Source organism: Vulpes lagopus, chromosome 19, assembly GCF_018345385.1.
Source record: "Vulpes lagopus strain Blue_001 chromosome 19, ASM1834538v1, whole genome shotgun sequence".
NCBI classification, from domain to species: domain Eukaryota; kingdom Metazoa; phylum Chordata; class Mammalia; order Carnivora; family Canidae; genus Vulpes; species Vulpes lagopus.
Window position 1 is genome coordinate 44,389,260 of NC_054842.1, and position 20,726 is coordinate 44,409,985.

Sequence of the window (20,726 nt, forward strand, 5' to 3'; positions counted from 1 at the left end):
TGAAGCTTCATCAAATTTTAAAACTTCTGCTCATCAATAGAATTGAGAAAATGAAAATGAAAGCCACATACTGAGAAGAAATGTTTGTGATATATATTTCTAATAAAGCACTTGTGTCCAGAGTATATAAAGAACTGCTACAATGCAATAATATAAAGCCAAATAACCAATTTCTTTAAAAAGGCAGTGACTTCAATAGATGCTTCACAAAAAAGGATTTACAAATGGTCTATAAATATACAAAAGATATTAATATCAGGGAATACAAAATAAAATCACAATTATAAATCACTGCACATCCACTAGAATTGTCAAAATTAAAGACTAATTAATACCAAAATGTTGGAGAAAACAGAGAGCCACTGCGTACTGGTAGGAGCTTAATATGGGACAACTACTGTACAAAATGTTTGGCAGAATCTTATAATGTTAAACCCTCACCTACAATAATATTTAGCAATTCCACTCAGATCTTTGCCTCCTGCAAAGTGAAAACATGTGTCAAAAAAAGTTCTGTACAAAAATATTTATTGCAGCTTTATTCATAAGAACACAAAATTGGATACAACACAAATAGCCATCCACAGGAAAATGGATAAACAGATTGTGGTATATTCATAAAATGAAATGTTACTTATTATTAATGAAGAATATTATAATAATGCAAATAAAAATATTAATATAGCTCAAAAATATTATCTTGAATGAAAGAAGCCAGACACAAAGAAGTATTTATGACATGACCTTATTTACACAAGTTTTGGTATAAGCAAGATTAATGTACGAAGCTAGAGATCCAAATAGTGATTGCCTGAGGGGAATCCAGAAAGAGACTGGAAAGGTGCTCAAAAGAACTTCTTAGAGTGATAGAAATGTTCTATACCTTGACTGGGATCTTTGTTACATGAGTGTACGCATTTGTCGAAACTCATCAATTGTTACACTTAAATCTATATAATTTATAGTATGTCATTCTCAATTCAAAATGAAAAAAAATACTACTAAAAAAGACTACAAAATGGATTTTATTTAAAACTCATTTATCACCAAACTATTCAAGGTCTGACACCCACATTAGATAGGCTGAAGTTGAGATTATTTGCTCTGTATTCACAGGTGTTGAGAGAGATATCCTCCCAGACTTTACAGAGCTACCAAGGCAACAATGCCAGGAAAACCATTAATCAAGATTTGATAGTGCCTATCTGCAATCAGAAGAAGAAAACAAAGAACACTTTGGATTATAAAAGCAGGTAAAAAACATCCAAAGGACCTAGTCAGTCAGTCACAATGTTGGCGTTCTTGATTCTTGTGACTTTGGCCCTAGCATCTGCTCACCATTCTGGTGAGCACTTTGAAGGGTAAGTAAGAAACTCTTTAAATGAGCAAGTCCTCTTCCTTGCTGTCCCCCAAATTTGAATGCATTACCCAACTATAAATTGTCTCTTCTTCTACTATCTCACCATTCAGTGAGAAGGTGTTCCGCGTCAATGTTGAAGATGAAAATCATATCAACTTACTCCATACATTGGCCAGCACCACCCAGGTAAATAACGATCCTGTAATATAGGTTTGCTTCACACTTACTTTAAAATCTTAGCGTGCACTGTGACTCCATCAAAGGAAGAATGACTAAAATACTAACCATAGCAAGAAATAACTTGAAAAACATTCAGTGCCACAATACCTTCTTTTTCTGCCTAAATTAGATTGCCATAGCCCTATAGGATTATAAATCCATGGCAACTTTTTAAGGAGCTGACAGGACATGACAACTGGATGAGTTGGAACTGTCGCAAAGGTCACACAACATCTAATGTACAGTCATTTCCCTTCTAAGGCAAAAGTGAAAAATGATCAACTTGGATATTACTGAAAAACTGGGCGTCTGTCCAACTTGAAATTCATTTCCACATCCCATGTATCATCTGTTCCCTTTGATTTTCTTTCATTCCAAATCAAACAGCTTGAATTTTCATGACCTTGATTCAGGCCCTCTTAATGATATGACATGAAGGGTGGGGGCAAAAGAGGTAAAAAGCCATGAGTGATTTCCATATTTTTCTTTTACTTTCAAGAAACCAAAATCTCTATGCTACTTAAAAAAAAAAAAACCCACTGTATATGGCATGAGAACTGATATTTTTAATTATATATCTAGTTAGCTGGAAGCTATTGCTGACCACAAATAGTTCACTTGGGCCAAACATGTATCTTCATAAAATATAAACCAAAATAATTTGCTAGTCCCTAAATATCCAGCTATTTATATCTATCCATCTACCTTTCTATCTTTTTATAGAATTTTTTTCTTTTTGCTTTTAAGATATGGGAGAAAATGGGGCACCTGGGTGGCTCAGTGGTTGAACATCTACCTTTGGTTCAGGTCATGATCCCAGCATCCTGGGATCAACTCCCCACGGGAGCCTGCTTATCTCTCTGCCTACGTCTCTGCCTCTCTCTCTGTGTCTCTCATGAATAAATAAATAAAATCTTTATTTAAAAAAGATATGGGAGAAAAAAGAAGGTACAGTATCATAATCTGAAACATTCGAAAGTTTGGAAATGAAAGAAAATAAAGTCATTTATTCTAGCTTTCCCCTCAAATCTGGAATTTACTCCATAGAAATACCATCTCTGGTGGCTAGCCCTAATGTAACCTGTTTGAGTATCTCCAGGGATGGCAGGAATACTGCTTTTCAGGGTAGAACATCTGCCTTATTAGTCATTCTAATTGTTACATGAAGCTGAAAGCAACCTTCTCTTCTTCTCTTTGGTCCATTGGACCTAGCTAAGCCAAGTATGTTCTCACCTCTAAGATTTATTTTTTCCAGGCTTTCTATAATTTCTCTTAACACTGGTATATAGACACCTGATCATTCTGGTCACCTCTGAATATAGTTCAATCTTTCTGTCTGTATCTCTTTTTTAAAATGTGGCTTTCTGAATTGACAAAAGACTTCTAGGTATGCCCTGATTAATACATATTACAGGACCATTCCCTGTCTTCATCTATAAAGCACACATTTATTAAAGGGGCTTGAGATTCTTTTCAACATCTTGAAAATTATAGAATAATTTTAGTTTATAACAAACCTATTGTCCCATCGAAACCATTAGGTTATTCTTCTTTCACACGAATCACCCTCAAACAAGGTATTATTTTTTCTTGCCTAATCTATTTTTAACCTAAATGCAGGATTTTTAGATTTATCCTGTTAAAATTTATCTTTATAGCCTGTTTTCAGCATGTTGGGATCATTTCAAAAACAAATCCAGTCGTCCAAGGAAATAATTCTTCCCCCTAACTTTGCATCACCAGCAAGTTTGACAAGCATGCCTTCCGACTTTTATCTTTGTCTCTGAGAACGAAAAATATTAAGTCAATCAGGGGTTACCACAGAAGTAGAAGCCTCCTTTATGGTTCATTCATTCAATACATATTTATCATGAGTTTCCAATGTATTAAGTATTGAAACTCATGCATTAACCAACTATCCGCAAATAAGTTTGCTCAACTACCCACATTACTGTTAGCTGTAGCTAAAACTGTGCTTTCCAGCTCATAAAGAAGATTATAAATGCAGAGACTTGGTCAAATGTTTTGCTAAGATCCAGATTCAGCATTCTATCAGGCTAGTGGTCTCTTTCAATAATAAGATGAAGTTAATTAGGCCTGACTTACTCTTGCTTTAAACCATGCTGGCTCCCAGGGATCACAGCTTCCTTTTCTCAGTATTCACAATCCATCTGCTTCCAGTTTACTCTGCAGCTTTGCCAGAATCCATGCCAGGCCCCAGGAGCTCCTGCTTCTGGAATTCACCTGTCTTCCTATTTATGAAATCCAAGATTCACCCCCTCTACTCCTTAGTGATTTCTTCAAGCTCTGGTTCCTCCAAGAGTGCTGAGAAAAGTTCTGCAATCAGATGTGCAGTTATTTTTTTTAGTTACCTAAAGTTCAGCATTTTACAATAGGCTAGAGCAGAGAATCTGGACTCAGATTCCTGGGTTCAATTCCTGGTTCTACTACTTGCTAGCTGGACCTGAACACCCCTCTGGGTCTCAACTTTATCATTTGTCAAGTGAGAGGAAGAATAATATTTGCCTTATAGTATTGTGAGATTTAAAAGACCTAATATAAGTAAAGCACTTAGAAAGAACTTAAAAATAGTGAGACCTAGGTAAGTATTTATTATTACCATCTTTAGAACTGGAAATTTGAATGCAATTTCCATGGCCAGTATAATCTCCTCTCTCTTCATTTCTCTTAGGCCTCAATGTTCTCTTTCCAAAGATGGTATTCCGGCTAAAAATCATAACATGTGACAAATTCTTTACTTATGGTAATTTCATCTCTCCTGAGTAGAAGAAACAAAAAACAGTATATCCCTTTGGAAAAGACAAAGGCCAAACAATTGTTAAATAGGGTGACTTTCTCTCTTCCAGCTGCAAACATCATGCTTTAGCTCCAACAATGGGACTGCATGTTTCTTCTTCATTCATTTTATTTCCAACATGAATGAAAAGAAGATTTTTATTCTCCTCAGCAATCTTGCAAGTGCAGCATATTCTGGACTGTAGCCTTCCTGATAAGATCATTACAAGGGCATCTAGTCTTTGTATTCATCCTTGGCCATGTGTCCTTCCTCCCAGCTTTTGAACATATCCTTTTACAAGCTGAGTGTAATGGAGAGCTGTGACCACATGGGACTCCAGCAACCTCCTCTTTTCATCTGTAATTATATAGTAAGAGTTTTATTTCATCTCCTTGCAGTCAGAATTGCACTTGTTCCTTTATTAGATACGTTAACCATAAAACCTATTCTATTTTCTCTGTACTTTCTTGAACTCTATTTCTCTATGGTAAATTGCATGTTAATCTATGCCCAGAGTAACATGGCTATAGTCTTCCAGGGTTCCCATCGCTCCCATTGAACTTTACTACTGAGTTCCTCCCTGCTGTCTGGAACTAAGCCTCAATTAGAACTCACTTCTTCCAAGAGGAAAAGAAAATTCCATAAGATAAATGAAGAGTCTATCAGATGTTCCACTTATAGTCAAATGCAAGAAATGTGAAGAAACAAATTTGTATAAATTTGTAAAGAACCAAAGATCCCCAATACCAATATTTACTCTCTTCTAAGCCCAAAAGAATTTATAGTATATATACTACTTTGTCTTGCTTTTGTGCTGGTTTTTAATATATTTTAAGAAAGATTCTTCAGTTATTAGCCAGATGGCTGATTAAGTTGACATTCCCACAGTGTTATCACATAAGATATTCCTTTATCTTCCAACAAATGTTATGATTTTTTTTAACTCAGATTCCTGGATTTATAATTCTATAACCTCAGTTTTGTAATTTATTAGCATATAATTCAATTCCCCATATCTCATATATGTTTTGCTCTATTTCCACATTTCAGATATAGATCTCAATCAGAGGTCTTGGTAATTACTGAAATATATATTTATCTCCTTATGATAATACTTTGAGTTTATTATTTGTCTCCATAATTGATGCATTGGTAAACATCTATGAGCCTTTAGAGTTGCTCCTGATTTTTGGCTCCATTTATCCTAAGAAGCACTGGGAATTAACTCCAGTATAGTTAGTATCATACTAAGTGGAGATCATAGTGATCACACCTGGAGAACTTCACAGTGTTGGGTGTTGGTATATTTCCTGACCAATTTTCTCCATGTCAAACTGAAACCTGAAGGTACCTCAGATTAGGTCTGCAAGTTTTCTGTCAAACATTTTCATGAGATTTCTCTACCCCATTTAAAGAATCACTGCATAATCTTAAAAGTCTCTCTCTCTCTTTCTCTCTCTCTGTCTCTCTCACTCTCCCTCTACAGATATAGATAGATATAGATATAGATATAGATATAGATATAGATATAGATATAGATAGATACACACACACACGTGTGTGTGTGTGTAGATATGTATGTAGAAATGCAGATAAATATATAGAAAGAGATCGACCTCCCAATATTTAGGAGAGTCGAGACCAATAAGCAAGAAGTAAGAGATTAGGAAAGGCAAGTTTCAGCTTAATATTGCAAAGAAAACCCGTTTAAAGCAATTAAGCTATTTTGAAGTGTACGAGATGTACTCAAGATTGTATTACAACCATCACCAATATCCTGTGCAGGTATATGCTGCTCTAAGTGAAAAGCTATCATCTTAATATAGATTCTTCAAAGCAGAATCTTAGACAAAGATTTGATGGCAAAGACTTTATTGGGGAAGTACATGGAACACTGGTAGAAAAGTGAGGAGTAATGTAGAGAAGAGAAGGCAACCCAACAACGCTGACACTATTAAGACACCTACCACGGAGTACAACTAGAGCTTAATCCTACAGAGAAACTCTAGGAAAGGGTGTAAATCATACATCTTAGAATTATTACACCTGAGAAATGAGAGAATTGGAGGATTCAGACATCCACTTTCCGGGCTCTCTGGTTGAGCACTTCCCTAGAAAGAGTTCTTTGCCACCTCCTGCCTGCTGCAAGCTGTTAAGCTTGGCTTTTTCCAGTTCTAAGGGAAATAGTTTTAAAACACAGAGATGCAGATATTAACAGTGGGGAGTCCCCTGAGTACACGGAAAGGTCCCAGCATTATGTATGGGTGGAGCACTGTCAAGTTGCCTACAAATGTTTGGAGGACATTATGCACTTTACCAATTCTAAACCTCTGTGCCTATAATAAAGATACACATCCTTGTTCCATCCTACCTTGGAATGACAAGCATTTAGTAGAAGCACAGAGTTAACTTTTAAAAACATGCTTTCTCCTATTACATGCTTGTCTTTATTGCCCTCCTTTTTACAATGTTGGCTAACTAGAATTCATCACCAGCCCCTTGCTTTCTCTGTTATTATCATGGCATGTCTTTATACTTTCCCCACTATTTTTTTAACTTTTCACCCTTATCCTCTCATCTTTGACTCACTAAATCACATTGTGTAGCCAATCCATATCAAATCATCAATACTGTCTCCTTTCAACACATTAGTGACAACCACACTCACATTTTTCTTCTGGAATCCCTTCTGATATTGTCCTAATGTCTCTGCCTCCTACTGCCCTGATATTCCCTATGGCCCCGACTCATGATTCAGCACCCACTAGACATCTACAGTGGTCGAAAGATTACCAGAACAGGATATAGGTTATTGGATTCTTCACAGGCAAGTGCATCTGAAATTGAGTCCTCTTAATATCGTATCTGATTAGTTTCTACTAAATGACCTCTAAGTCTTTCCCAAACTCCCTTCTAAGTCTCCAAGCAATGGTCTTAAATATCACCTGCCACATCTCCAACCTGAGACTAGCTTATAAACACCTAAACAGGGATTGGGTGAGACACAGGGGCAGAGAAAGACCCACCATTAAGCTCACCTCAAGCTTGCAGGACTTTCTCCTGCTCAAGGAAGAAACAAGAAAACAGAAACCCGAGAGAGGCAACACATCCTTGGTTAATTTTTTTCCATGGAAAAAGGATATTTGAAACCACACATCAACAAAGAAAAACACTAGAATCATCAAATACGTTATTCGGTTATTTTTGTGCATAATTTTCTCTAAAATCTCCGCCAAAAGGACAGAAGCTATATTTGATTTGCTCACTAGTGTATTCCTGGTCTCAGGCACAGAGCCTAGCATATTGTAGGTCCTTAACAACAGCTGATGAATAATTGAACAAATAAAAATGTCTGGATCTTTGAGAGCATTTTGTTTCTGGTCGTGATGCCAAGATGACCACTGGGGAGAATACATTTTCCTTTCCAAAATATCTCCTCCACAGGTCAGACATGCAGATCCTGGTTCTGCACATTACTATGACATTCACAGTGCTGAGTTCCAAGTACAAATTAATTAAATAAATCAAATAAAGGAAAAAAGGAAAAATCAGTTCCTTTCTATTAAATTTTGTGGCTCCAGTTAATTCATCATCATCCATTCAGCATATTTATCCATTACCACAAACACTGCTATCACAATAAGTAACTGCTCTAGAAAATCAATAAATAGAAAAGAATCATTTATAGAATACTGAAATTAACTAGCATTATGGGAAATAATTATATGTTTTTCATGCTTGATGATAATCAATTAAGGCCACGTATGTATGTATAAACATTTTTATTGATATCTGCTTGGTCCCAATTCTTGTTCACTCAAAGGAGACATTTTTAAGAGATTTCATGGATAATTTGAGTTTGAAAAGAACTCAATGGAGTAGAGTAATAGTGCGCTTGCTGATGGTAATTCACCCATTGAATTAGAGGTGTCAAATACGATGTATCTTACTCCTTATTCAGATTGACTTCTGGAAACCAGATTCTGTCACACAAATCAAACCTCACAGTACAGCTGACTTCCGGGTTAAAGCAGAAGACATTTTGACGGTGGAGGATTTTCTGAAGCAGAATGAACTACACTATGAGTAAGTTTGTTTTATAGCTATTAAAATTCTCTCCCATGTATGCTCTCATCTGAGCCTCTGAATAATCCTGGGAAAGTGAAAGGAAGACCAAGACCATGGCTCCCCTGGAGCCCACAAATAGATTGTAGCAAAACTGGCCCGGGATTCCAATCTTAAGACTTTAAGCCTGATAGATCTTGTATTTAGTTCTTGCTCTAATAAAAAAAAATGGATTTGACTCTTGAACCCCAATTCAGCATGATATCTGATTTACTACTGGTTTACAAATGATATATAGACCATAGGGCAACTCAGTGAACACTCTATTATCAGCTAGACACAGTTTCAGTCCCAAATCATATCAAGTCTTCTTCCCAAGTGAGCAGCCAAACCTATTATGAGCTCTAAGGACTCCCCACGCTCCTAATTTTGTGTGTGTGGACTCAATAAATATTTATTTCAACTTAACCAATTATTCATATATTATTTTTTTATCATTTGATTTTTTTCATCATGGTAAGTGTACTCTTTAATCCCCATCCCCTATTTCCTCCATTCCGCCACCTACCTTCCCTCTGGTAACCATCAGTTTGTTCTTTGTAGTTAAGAGTCTGTTTTTTGGTTTGTTTCTCTCTCTCTCTCTCTTGTTTTTCCTTTGTTAGTTTGTTTTGTTTCTTAAATTCCACACATGGTATTTGTCTTTCTCTGACTGACTTATTTCACTTAGCATTATACACTAGCTCTATCCATGTTGTTGCAAGTGGCAAGATTTCATTCTTTTTATAGCTGAGTAATATTCATATATATATACATATTTGTGTTTATGTGTGTGTGTTATATATAGATATATAGATACATATGCCACATCTTCTTCATCCATCATCTATCAATGGACACTTGGGATGCTTCCATAATTTGGCTATTTTAAGTAATGTCACAATAAATGTAGAGTACTTGTATCCCTTTGAACTAGTATTTTTGTATTTTGGGGGTAAATACCTAGTACTGTGATTTTTAGATCATAGAATAGTTCTATTTTTATTTTTTTGAGGAACCTCTATACTGTTTTTCCACAATGGTTGCACTAATTTGTATTTCCATCAACAGTGCAAGTAGGTTCTTTTTTCTTCATATCCTTGCCAACAATTGTGGTTTGTTACGTTTTTTATTTTAGCCATTTTGATAAATGTGACATGGTCTCTCACTGTAGTTTTTATTGCATTTCTCTGATGATGAATAAGGTTGAGCATCTTTTCATGTGGCTGTTGTCTATCTAGATATCTTCTTTGGAGAAATGTCTGTCCATGTCTTCTCCCCAACTTTTAATTGGATTGTTTGCTTTTTCAGTATTCAGTTGTATCAGTTCTTTATATAAATTGGATACTAACCTTTTATCGGATATGTCATTTGCAAATATCCCATTCTCCAGGTTACCTTTTAGTTTTGTTAATTATTTCCTTCAGTGTGCAGAAACTTTTTATTTTGATACATCCCCAATAGTTTATTTTTGTTTTTATTTCCCTTGACTCAGGAGACATAGTTAGAGAAATGTTGCTAGACCCAATGTCAGAGAGATTAATGGCTATGCCCTCTTCAAGGATTTTTATGGTAAAAAAAAAAAAAATTAAATTAAAAAAAAAAGGGATTTTTATGGTTTTGAGTCTCATACTAGATTTTTAATCCATTTTGAGTTTATTTTTGTGTATGGTGAAAGAAAGTGGTCCAATTTCATTCTTTTGCATATAGCTGTCCAGTTTTCTCAATACCATTTGTTGAAGAGACTTTTTCCCACTGTATATCCATACCTCTTTTGTCAAAGATTAATTGACCATATATAATTGTGGGTTTATGTCTAGGTTTTCTGTTATAATCTATGTGTCTATTTTTATGCAAGTACCATACTGTTTTAATTACTACTGCTTTGTAATATAACTTGGAAACTGGAATTGTGATACCTCCAGCTTTGTTTTTCTTCCTCACGCTCCTTTGAGATTAAGGACAATAATAGGGTCGGACTCAATGGTTCTTCTGTCCTTTAACCCCCTACAGCTCTCTCACTATCTCTAATGGTAGAAGTTATGGAGAGAAGGACTGAAATAAAGGCAAGTGATTCCCTAAAGGCCTAGACTAGAGTTGGCTAAGCTGATCAGCCCATGTCTCCTCTCCCCAAATACCACACTGGTCCATCTAAGCCTTTTCAGATAAGAATGCCTTCCTAAGTACAAGCAGTTGTCCATTGTTGATTCAACAAATAGGTTGGAAGTGCCTACATATACCAAGTACCAAAAAGGACAGATATGGCCCCACTTCCTCCAGAAGAAAACAAACTTTATACAAAAAGTAGCAAAATAATGTAATACATGTCATGAAGAGTAAAAAGCTGGAGATAAGGGGAACTGACCAACTCTAAAGAATCAGGGAAGGCCACCAGAGGAAATGAGGCTTCAGCTGAGAACCTAAAGATGAGCCAGTTAGCCAAAGAAAAGAAAAAATCATACTCTAGGCAGCAAACAGACTATGGTAAGCTTAAAACTGGGAGAGACCATGCTAACCTGGAAGCATTTGCACTAGAGGGAAGAAAGATGAGATCTCTCATCTAAAACAGAGTTCTTCCTCCAGGAAGTAGATCAGTAAGAAGCAAAGAGGCAATGTCAAGCTCCAGTTCTGAACATTCAAATGTTTACCCAACACCTCAAGACAAGCTCAAGTCTTCATTTTATTTTGAGTAAACGTAACTTAAAATTTTTTAACAGAAATTTTGTCTTGTTTTTCACATCTTAAAAATATAGAATCGTATTTATGCTAGTGAATACATCAGAATCATTATCTATAAAGTCTGTGCAACATCACACAACAAGTAAATGCCCTGGAGAAAAATAGACCAGATTCAAATCCTAGCTCTGCAACTTCCTGGATGTGTGACCTTAGATAATCGCTTAATTTTTCTGAACTTCAGTTTCCTTAAAGATATAATACTTCTCTCAAAGGACTGTGAAGATGAACTAAAACAATATATAAGTAAATTGCAACTGATATTACCATTACTGAATGCTGCTATGGTTTCCTACTGTACAGAGAGAGATAATACATTTTTTAAAGGTCAAAGGAAATTGCCTTGTTTAACCCCATTATCATGCTTCATATAGCTTAGCTATCTGCTTCTGCCTGAGGGAAGTGTCAAAATATGACCTTAAGAATTGACTGGCTTTTTAAAACAAAAATATAATACAGTTAAGTTTCAAAATTTGATTAAGATTCATGTCTGTGACTTTTTGCTCTTCTTACAACACTAGGAAGAACGTCTAAAATCCTAGCCTGTAGGAGCCTTCAGTAATAGTTTTTAAATGACAGTTTCTTTATAATTCTTTGAGGAAAAACAAAAGGGATATCAGAGACCATAAGCTAACCCTAGCTACCTGAATGATGTCCTAATTCTACCTATATCACAAAGTAGAAAAATGGCTTCTAATCATGTATCAATCTCCCTTTATCAGATGGAAAAATTCACATCCTTTTTTAGTAGATAAACTTTTTTGGAATTGGGTGTGAATGTTGTCTCACCTAGAACATAGGCTATTCCCCAAGAGCTAAGCTTTTGCTAATTTTTGCTTCTCTGTTCACTGCTTAGCACTCTTGTAGCACACAATTTTCTAAATATTAAATAATAGTAAGTCCCTAGAAACCCTAGAGAAACACACCAGCAATATCCTTGCTGGGGCTGCAAGTAGTCCCTGTGTATTCCATTATTACCTCATATGGTAACTAATTTGTATTTAGACAGTTTCCTGCTGGCAAGATTTTGTAGTTGTGTTTATTTCCAACAGGAACCATCTACTGCACTAGTTCCACCAAAATAGCTTTGCAGATTTTTCCATGGTTCTATCCCTCTTCACCAAGACTTGTATCACTTTGGCAGCTTTAACCAGTTTGAGCTACCATGGGAAAAAAATTTCAAGATGTGTTGCACCAAGAAAAATAACTGCCTTCTTATGCTTATGTCTCACCCTTAAGCACAGACAGACTAGGAACAGGATGGTGCAAACCTCCAACTTACTGTTCTGAAGCCACACTGACAGACCTTTTGGTGGACAGGCTTCCACAGAATACCTTCCTACAAACTGCAGGAAGGTTGTCTTTGCCCTATCCAATCTAGGGAGAGACTGTTAGTAACTTTCTATAACATTATTTTCCTGTGTATTTCAAACTAAGGAACATGTCCTTGAACAGCAATGGGTACATAACAGTGTTCTTCCATAGCGATGGGAATGTAGGAGAGGAACTAACCAAATACTCCTTTTTCAAGAATCTATAAGGGGAGAAAAGTGAATCATTTCTCTCCTTCTCAGATATCCTGTTCCTTGTTTTGTTGGGAGTTCCTGTTATCTAATTTGCCTGCATGTTTATAAAAAAGAAGTTGAATAGCACTATAAAAAGAACATATAAAAGTATAAAATAGTATACGTGCCTCTGTATTTTGGAGCTGTAATACAGTCCTATTACATTAAGAGGCATTGCTTTAATCTCCTAGAATAGAAGCTCATTATTTAGTAATAATATTTGTAATATAGCTAAAGTAGTGCTTTGTCTTAAATCTAATAAAATCAAATAATCACAAGGCTGGAAAGGATCGTTTGAGGTCAATCCCCTGGCTTCAGGCAAAAGTTAGCACCACATTTTAGCCTCAATCTGAGGTTATTTTGCAACTTTCTAGAGAGTACTTTTACTCCTGGGTGTCAGCTTAAATTAACAGGTTTTTTTTTTTTAATGCTTCTTCATCCTGATTATTTATGTAAAGGTTTAATAGTTAAACAGTAATAATTCTAACAGAATGTCTCATCTAACTACCAAACAAAAGATTAATCCCTACATAGTCACTGGTTCTCCTAAAGAATGTGAATTTAAATATTAGGTGCAGAGAAAGGATAGCAATATGCTGTGGAAGGTCAATTGCCCCCTCTACTCAGCTGGTTCCTGATAGATCAGAGCTGGCCATGGTTATGGTCTTGGATACAGTTGTCTATTGAATGTCTTGAGGCTGTGAAATGCCTGGGAGCATTTAAGTGATGATTTCTTTACTCTGGGCACTCACTAACAAGCCATGTGAGACCTAGATGATATTGTACTCACTCACTGACAATGAAAAATCCTGTTAAGTGAAAGTAGATGTCACTTACCATTTCTATTTTTTTTTAAAGATTTTATTCATTTTTTCATGAGAGACACAGAGAGAGAGGCAGAGACACAGGCCGAAAGGGGGACTCAATCCCAGTTCCCAGGATCACGCCCTGGGCCAAAGGCAGATGCTCAACCCCTGAGCTACCCAGGCATTCCACGCTTACCATTTCTTCTTGGAGTTTAAATTCTCTCATTCAGCCCGAGAAGTTCATCTTTGTTATGCAGGATTTGTTCTTTCAAACTGATGATTTGGGAATATATCAGTTTTCATTAAGATTTTGGCCAGTTGAGGGGCACCTGGGTGGCTCAGTGGTTGAGCATCTGCCTTTGGCTCAGGTCATGATCCCAGGGTCCTGGGATCTAGTCCTGCATCAGGTTTCCCCCAAGGACCTGCTTCTCCCCCTGCCTATGTCTCTGCCTCTCTCTGTGTGTCTCTCATGAATAAATAAACAAAATCTTAAAAAAAAGAAAAAAAAAGATTTTGGCCAGTAGGCTTTTTTTTGTTTTCTTTTTAAGGTTTTTGTTCTTCTTGTTTTGTTTTGGTTTTAGTTTGTTTTTAATTTTTATAAATGTCATATTTGAAAATCATTTTCCTGAACTATCTATTCTAGGTGTTTTCCTGGACTTTATGAAGTTTATGGTAACCAGCATTTTAGTTTAAATTTTTTTTTAATAAGCCTCAAAAGACATCCATGACCAAGGCCTACAGATTTGAGTCAAGCCACTGCATTTTAGAACTGTAAAGGAGACTTAATACCAGTTAATCAAATGCCCCATTCTAAAAATTATAAAAGTAAGACCAGAGATTAAATGATTTATCTGAAATCAACTTACAAGTTAGGCAAAACTACTACCCCTGACCTTTTGATTCCCAATTCTGGATTCCTTCTACTTCTGTCCTATCCCCTAGCGATCCAATCTGGATGTCGAATATAATTATAGCACTTAAACTACAATCTTTGGTATTACGACAATGCCTAACTATAGCAGGCAGAATGATGGGCCCCCCAAATGTCTATATCCTAATCCCCAGAACACCTGAATATGTCACATTACATGGTAAAGAGGAGTTAGGGTTGTAGATGGAATTAAGTTTGCTAAGCAGTTAAAGTTAAAATAGATTATCCCAGATTGTCCAGATAGGTCCAACATGATAACAGGGTCTTCACAAGGAGCAGAGGGTGGCAGAAGACGAGGTCAGAGTGATGTGACAGGCAAAGGACTGGAGCTGCTGTTGCTGACTTCAAAGTTAAAAGAAAAGGGCAAAAAGCCAAAGAACATGGGCAGCCTCTAGCAGCTGGAAAGGACAAGGAATCAGAATCTCCCCTAGAACTTCTAGAAAGTACATCCCTACTGCCATTCTGATTTTAGCCCATTGAGACAGATGGACTTCTAGCCTGCAGAACTGTATAATAATCAATTCATGTTGTTTTACACCACATCTGTGGTAATTTACAGCAGCCATAGATACTAATTCACTAATAAAATGCTGATGGCTGCGCAAGGAGAAATTTTCTTTCTACAAGCTAAATTTTTAAATATCCTCCTTTTCCCTTTTCTTTTTAATACCACCTTAAGACAGTTAAGACTTTAAAATAGTATTTTGCCTCTTGCTAGGAAGCAAATATCATTTAGCATTAATTTATTGCATTTTTCCATAAACAGACAAGTTCATTCCCAAGTTAACCAAATGAAGGAGAGTAGGAGGGAGGTTCAGAGGATGTCCCTGACATACTTCATCAGAATGCCCTTGGGGCAGCCACAGGAGAAGTAGACTTTTGATGTGTGGCTACAATTTTCTGTGTGTCAGATAAAAACATTTCAAGGCTTGACTGTGGATAATAGAAGTTTCTGCAAACTAGCTTCTGTACGTAATATTCACAATGCTGTGATCAAGGACATTAATGTTCATAAAATTTTGTTCCTTCAGAACATACTTTCCACTCAACAGTAGCAAAGACAAATGAAGTCACATATATCCACACCTTCCAGCCTGCCTTTTTTAATAGAAACTTTCACCTGAACAATCTAAGAAATAAGCAGGCCTCAAAGATCTGTCACCAATTTTCATATTACCTTGCTACAGAATCACTCTTTGGTTACTTTAAACTAGCCAAAAAACAGGCAAGCAGAAACTAGTTCTTTAAACCCAGCATTTTTTGCCTAATAAATGTTTAGTTTATTAATATTTCTGTATTTCCATCCATCAAGATATTTTTCTCAAAACCTGGAGAAAGGCCCTCAAGTGACCAACTATCCCAGTTTACCTGGGACTGACTGGTTCCAGGGACATGGGACTTTTAATGCTAAAAACAGGAAATTCCTGAGGAAGAAAGACCACAGATAGGGCTCAGTTGCATATTTTAGTGTGACAACCTAAGATCCCCATCCAAAATACCCCATGTACCAGAGAAAACCATTTTCTGAATTTAGGATCTAAGGACACCTAAATATGTCCAGTTTAGGCTGAGAAAGGGCCTGCCTTGCTTGCACTCTAATGATATATTCACTCTTTGTGATGAGCAGCTCAGGTTAAAGGGCATCAGGAACAATAAGAGGACACATGTGACTCAGTGGAGAGTTTTTTGCACCATTTACTAAAGCAGTGACTCTGGTTTGTTGCATATGTTCACTGTGAAATACTCTTATGTTCAAAGGAGCATCTCCTTTGGTTTATTACAGGGTATTGATAAACAACCTGAGATTGGTGCTGGAAGGTCAGTTTGACAGCCAGGTCCGTGCAACTGGACACAGTTATGAGAAGTACAACAGATGGGAAACGGTATGACGTGCATATTATTTAGACAGACATTTCTTGGGGAATTGAACTAAGAATGGCACATTAATCCACAAATGGTTGCATTGGTAGATAGAGGCTTGGACCCAACAAGTCACCAGTGAGAATCCAGACCTTATCTCTCGCAGATCCATCGGAACCACATTTGAAGGACGCCCTATATACCTCCTCAAGGTAATTATTTTAACCATGACCTTGCCATGTCTCAAGGCTTTAAATCAATGAATTCTAACACATTAACATCTGTTTCCCAGACATGCTCATCCCAAACATTGTTATAACTCTTTCCCTGCCTATATGCCCCAGGGAATCAAACAGATTCCCCAACTTCTTTTATCATATGTGGATTTTTAAATCATTATTTTGATTTATTCAAAAGGAAAATGCAATAAAATAAGAGAAGTCCTATAAATTTAACCACATTCCTGTAAGCAATGTAAATGATCACCTACCTTGATGAAATTCTTCTCTCCCAGATGTTGTTTGCAAATCCATTTGCTAAAGAGGTTCATAAACTTCACGTCTATCAGACAACATTACAAAGCGTATCAACGATTTGTTTCTGTCATCCTCTAATGCCATTTTTGTCATGTAATTCTAATGAAGAAAATAAAAAGACAAGGAGTAAGTGGGAGAGAAGGAAAAATTCTTACAAGATTAGCAACAATCATGATTACTTCTAATTACTCATCCAGTTGTCTTGGTCATGTCACCTAATAATAGCAGCTGAAAATAACCTCCACGTGAGTACAATTAAGCAGGGTAATCAGCATCTTCTGAAAATATGAGCTTGTCAAGCTTAATAAAAATAATAAACAGCCATGTAAGCCTTCAGCTCAAACATTGTGTCTAGAGGCAAGAACATACTGTGCTAGTATTATGTTTTAATTTAATCATGGGATATATCTCTTGCTGCTGTCAAGTTTCACCTGTTGAATCCAAAGCCCAGAAGGGTTGTGAATGTTAACCCCTGAATGTGATAAATCACCATTTCCCTTTTCCTTTTGTTTGCAATAGGTTGGCAAAGCTGGACAAAATAAGCCTGCCATTTTCATGGACTGTGGTTTCCATGCCAGAGAATGGATTTCCCCTGCATTTTGCCAATGGTTTGTGAGAGAGGTCAGTCTGTGTAGAACAATTTTTGGCCGAGGGAAGTAGAAAATATTTTTTATTTAAGTCAATTTCTTATAATCTAGCTATAATAAGAGAGAATAATAACACAGAAAAAAACTCATAATTCCAAGTTTCCATTTCTGGGTATTAGTTTCAACTTTCACAAGAGACCGTTGTAAGGTAAGATTTTAAGACAGTTATCAAATTGTATTTATTTAGATTTGACTCATCTGAAACCAGCAGTATACTACATAGATCATTTAAAAGTTAATGATTGTGGATAGACCACTAGCTTGATCATTATCTTCTGAACAATAATCATTGTGTACTTCAGAAAAAAAAAAAAAAGAAAACGATACATGGCTGTCCCTACTGCAAATGATACTGTTTTTCATTCCTTATAATTATAATAATAAAAAATATGTAAAAGCCCTTTAGCTGAATTTTTAAAATATCCATGAACCCATATTGATACAGATAAATTATTCAATAAATAAATAAAAGGGAGAGAAGAAACAACTTTCTCTTAAAGAACAATTACAACTAAGGATGTACAAACAATGAACAAGCCAGAAGATTATCATTAGAACATGAGGGCAAGAATCATTTCCTTAAAACCTATGTATGTTTGCAAAAATTAAGGAGTGAAAGTTCAAAGACAAATGGTATATTTGCAGTCTCAAAGTATCTCCCCAAAAATATGTACAAAATTACAAAGGCAAACTTTACAGTGGAGAAACTTAGCAGAAACTTAACCAAGGGATCAAGATTAACATCATCAATAACATCACCAGCATAAAGACAATCAGTGTCACGAACCCCCTGATATTACGTACTGAAAAGACACATCATCTGTATGGTATCATTCCTCAAAATTCATAAAGCCTTCTTCTAATCATAAAAAAATGAGACAAATTCAAATTAAGGGACTTTCTGCAAAGCAGACAGACCAGTACTCCTGAACACGGTCAAAATCATAAAAGACAAGGAAAGACTGAAGAACTCTCACAGAAAAAAGGAGACAACAGAAACGTGACAACCAGTGCAATGTGGGACTGTATATTGTATCCTAGAACAGAAAAAGGGTAACAGTGGAAAAGCTGTGAACTTTAAATAAAACCCATAGTTTAATTTATATTATTGTACCAATGTTAATGCCTTCCCTTTTATCATCGTACCATGGTTAAGTAAGATGATAACATTAGGGGAAGCTGAATGAAGGGTATATGGGAATTCCTTGTATTTGCAACTATTCTCTAAGCCTAAAATCACTTCAAAATTAAAAGTTTAAAATACTGGAGTACTTCTAAAATATAAGAATATTATTATACACAATATACTGTCTTTTGTGTGAAACACTTCTGTATCTATTTGTCATGATCTTGGTTTCTAGACATGTTTTGTATCCAATTCTAACCATTTAACTTCAATGGATATCTCACCATCTGCCATACAGAAGGAAAAAACTTTTATCATTATTTTGGTTATCACCAAGATTAGACCACTAAAAGAACATGGTTCTACAGCTTTTCCAGCCTAAAAATCATGCATTTTAAAAAGTCATGAAAAGTATATAAAAACTATTAATATATGGAAGCTTTAAATATTTTTAAGTCTATTCAGGAAAGCCTAAGAAAGAGTTGAATTTAGGTTTAATATGATCCTGGAGCTGAGGAACTATGAGTGAAAGAACATAATAAATGTGCATGAGTTCCTTCCTTCATAGAGAAATGTCCACATTGCTTAGCAGAGAGGACTAGTCTCTTAACAGGGTTCCTTACTCAATATAGAGGAATAAGAAGGAGACTTTCATGATTATGCAGCCTAGAGCCTTAGTGAGAGCCACCCAAAATCCATCAGTGTGAGCTTACTTCATAATGGGAGGCTTTCTCATTCTTCTTCCTTTCTGGATACTCTCTAGTGAGACTATCTACAGGAGGTTTCACAAAACTTAAATAAATTTCTAGATGATATCAGAAACATGCACAGCCATCCATAGACATTTTTTACTTACTAAAAATAAGTCTTGCCCTCATATCCTACTGACTTTGAAAAAAAAAATATTGCAGTCACTACTACAAAGTGAATATATGTTTCTTAAAAGTATTTCATTTTATTAAATCTTTGGCCATCTTTATAGCAAAAAGTTAAATAAATAATTATGTGAGTTATATATAGATATAATAGAATATCCTGGAAACAGAGAAGGATTAAAAACAAGCATTTCGGGGTGCCTTGGTGGCTCAGTTGGTTAATCATCTGTCTTCAGCTCAGGTCATGATCCCGGGGTCCTGGGATCCAGCCCCATGTCAGGCTCTCTGCTCAGCGGAGAGCCTGCTTCTCCCTCTCTCCCTGCTATTCTCCCTGCTTGTGTGCTCTCTCACTCTCTCTCTCTCTCTCTCCATTTCTGTCAAATAAATAAATAAAATCTTAAAAAGAAACTATTTTAACCAAAATTATGGGTAATATTTTGCTAACTGCCTCTTAAATATCAATAATGTCCACTTCAATAGGGGATATAGCTGCCATTACCAAAGTGAACATTCATCCAGTCTATGTAAATTTTAGTAGCCTCACACATTCCATTTTACCATGAAATTCTCTTCCTAATTCACACATAGGCTATTCGCACCTATGGACAAGAGATCCACATGACAGAACTTCTCGACAAGTTAGACTTTTATGTCTTGCCTGTGGTCAATATTGACGGCTACGTCTACACCTGGACCAAGGTATACGAACCAATACTCAGAGGGGCTGATGAAATTAAAACCAATCCACTTTCTATTATACTTGGCCTAACCACATCATCCACTTTCAGAACCGAATGTGGAGAAAGACCCGCTCCACTCAGACTGGAACTACCTGCGTTGGCACAGACCCCAACAGAAATTTTGATGCTGGTTGGTGCAGTAAGTATCTGATTGACCATTCTGCAAGAATCTGTTGAAAAGCATAGGAGGAAAAATAACACAGGAAAACACAACAGTGTCTAAAACAAGAAAAAATAACAAGTTTCATATTTTAGCATTCTACCTTTCTAAAAGCACAGAAAATAAACAGTTTATTTATTCACTCAAAAAAAAAAAAAAATGTCATGTGCTCTATTGTGTTCCCAGCTGTGTTAGATGCTGGAAACACAAGACTGAGCAATCCAGACACAATCCTACTACTTCGAAATGTATAATCTAGAGGAGACA

At 36.1% G+C, this 20,726-nt stretch overlaps 1 protein-coding gene across 1 annotated transcript in view; it reads left to right on the forward strand.

Moving 5' to 3' along the window:
• The first annotated feature begins 1,184 nt into the window (after positions 1-1,184).
• Positions 1,185-20,726, forward strand: part of CPB1 (carboxypeptidase B1) — a 34,827-nt gene continuing 15,285 nt past the window's right edge. The window contains exons 1-8 of the mRNA XM_041734555.1: positions 1,185-1,361; positions 1,471-1,546; positions 8,338-8,462; positions 16,299-16,398; positions 16,486-16,587; positions 17,431-17,532; positions 20,148-20,258; positions 20,348-20,438. Of these exons, the coding sequence (XP_041590489.1) occupies positions 1,291-1,361; positions 1,471-1,546; positions 8,338-8,462; positions 16,299-16,398; positions 16,486-16,587; positions 17,431-17,532; positions 20,148-20,258; positions 20,348-20,438 (778 nt within the window). The 5' untranslated portion in view covers positions 1,185-1,290. The remainder of the gene's footprint in view (positions 1,362-1,470; positions 1,547-8,337; positions 8,463-16,298; positions 16,399-16,485; positions 16,588-17,430; positions 17,533-20,147; positions 20,259-20,347; positions 20,439-20,726) is intronic.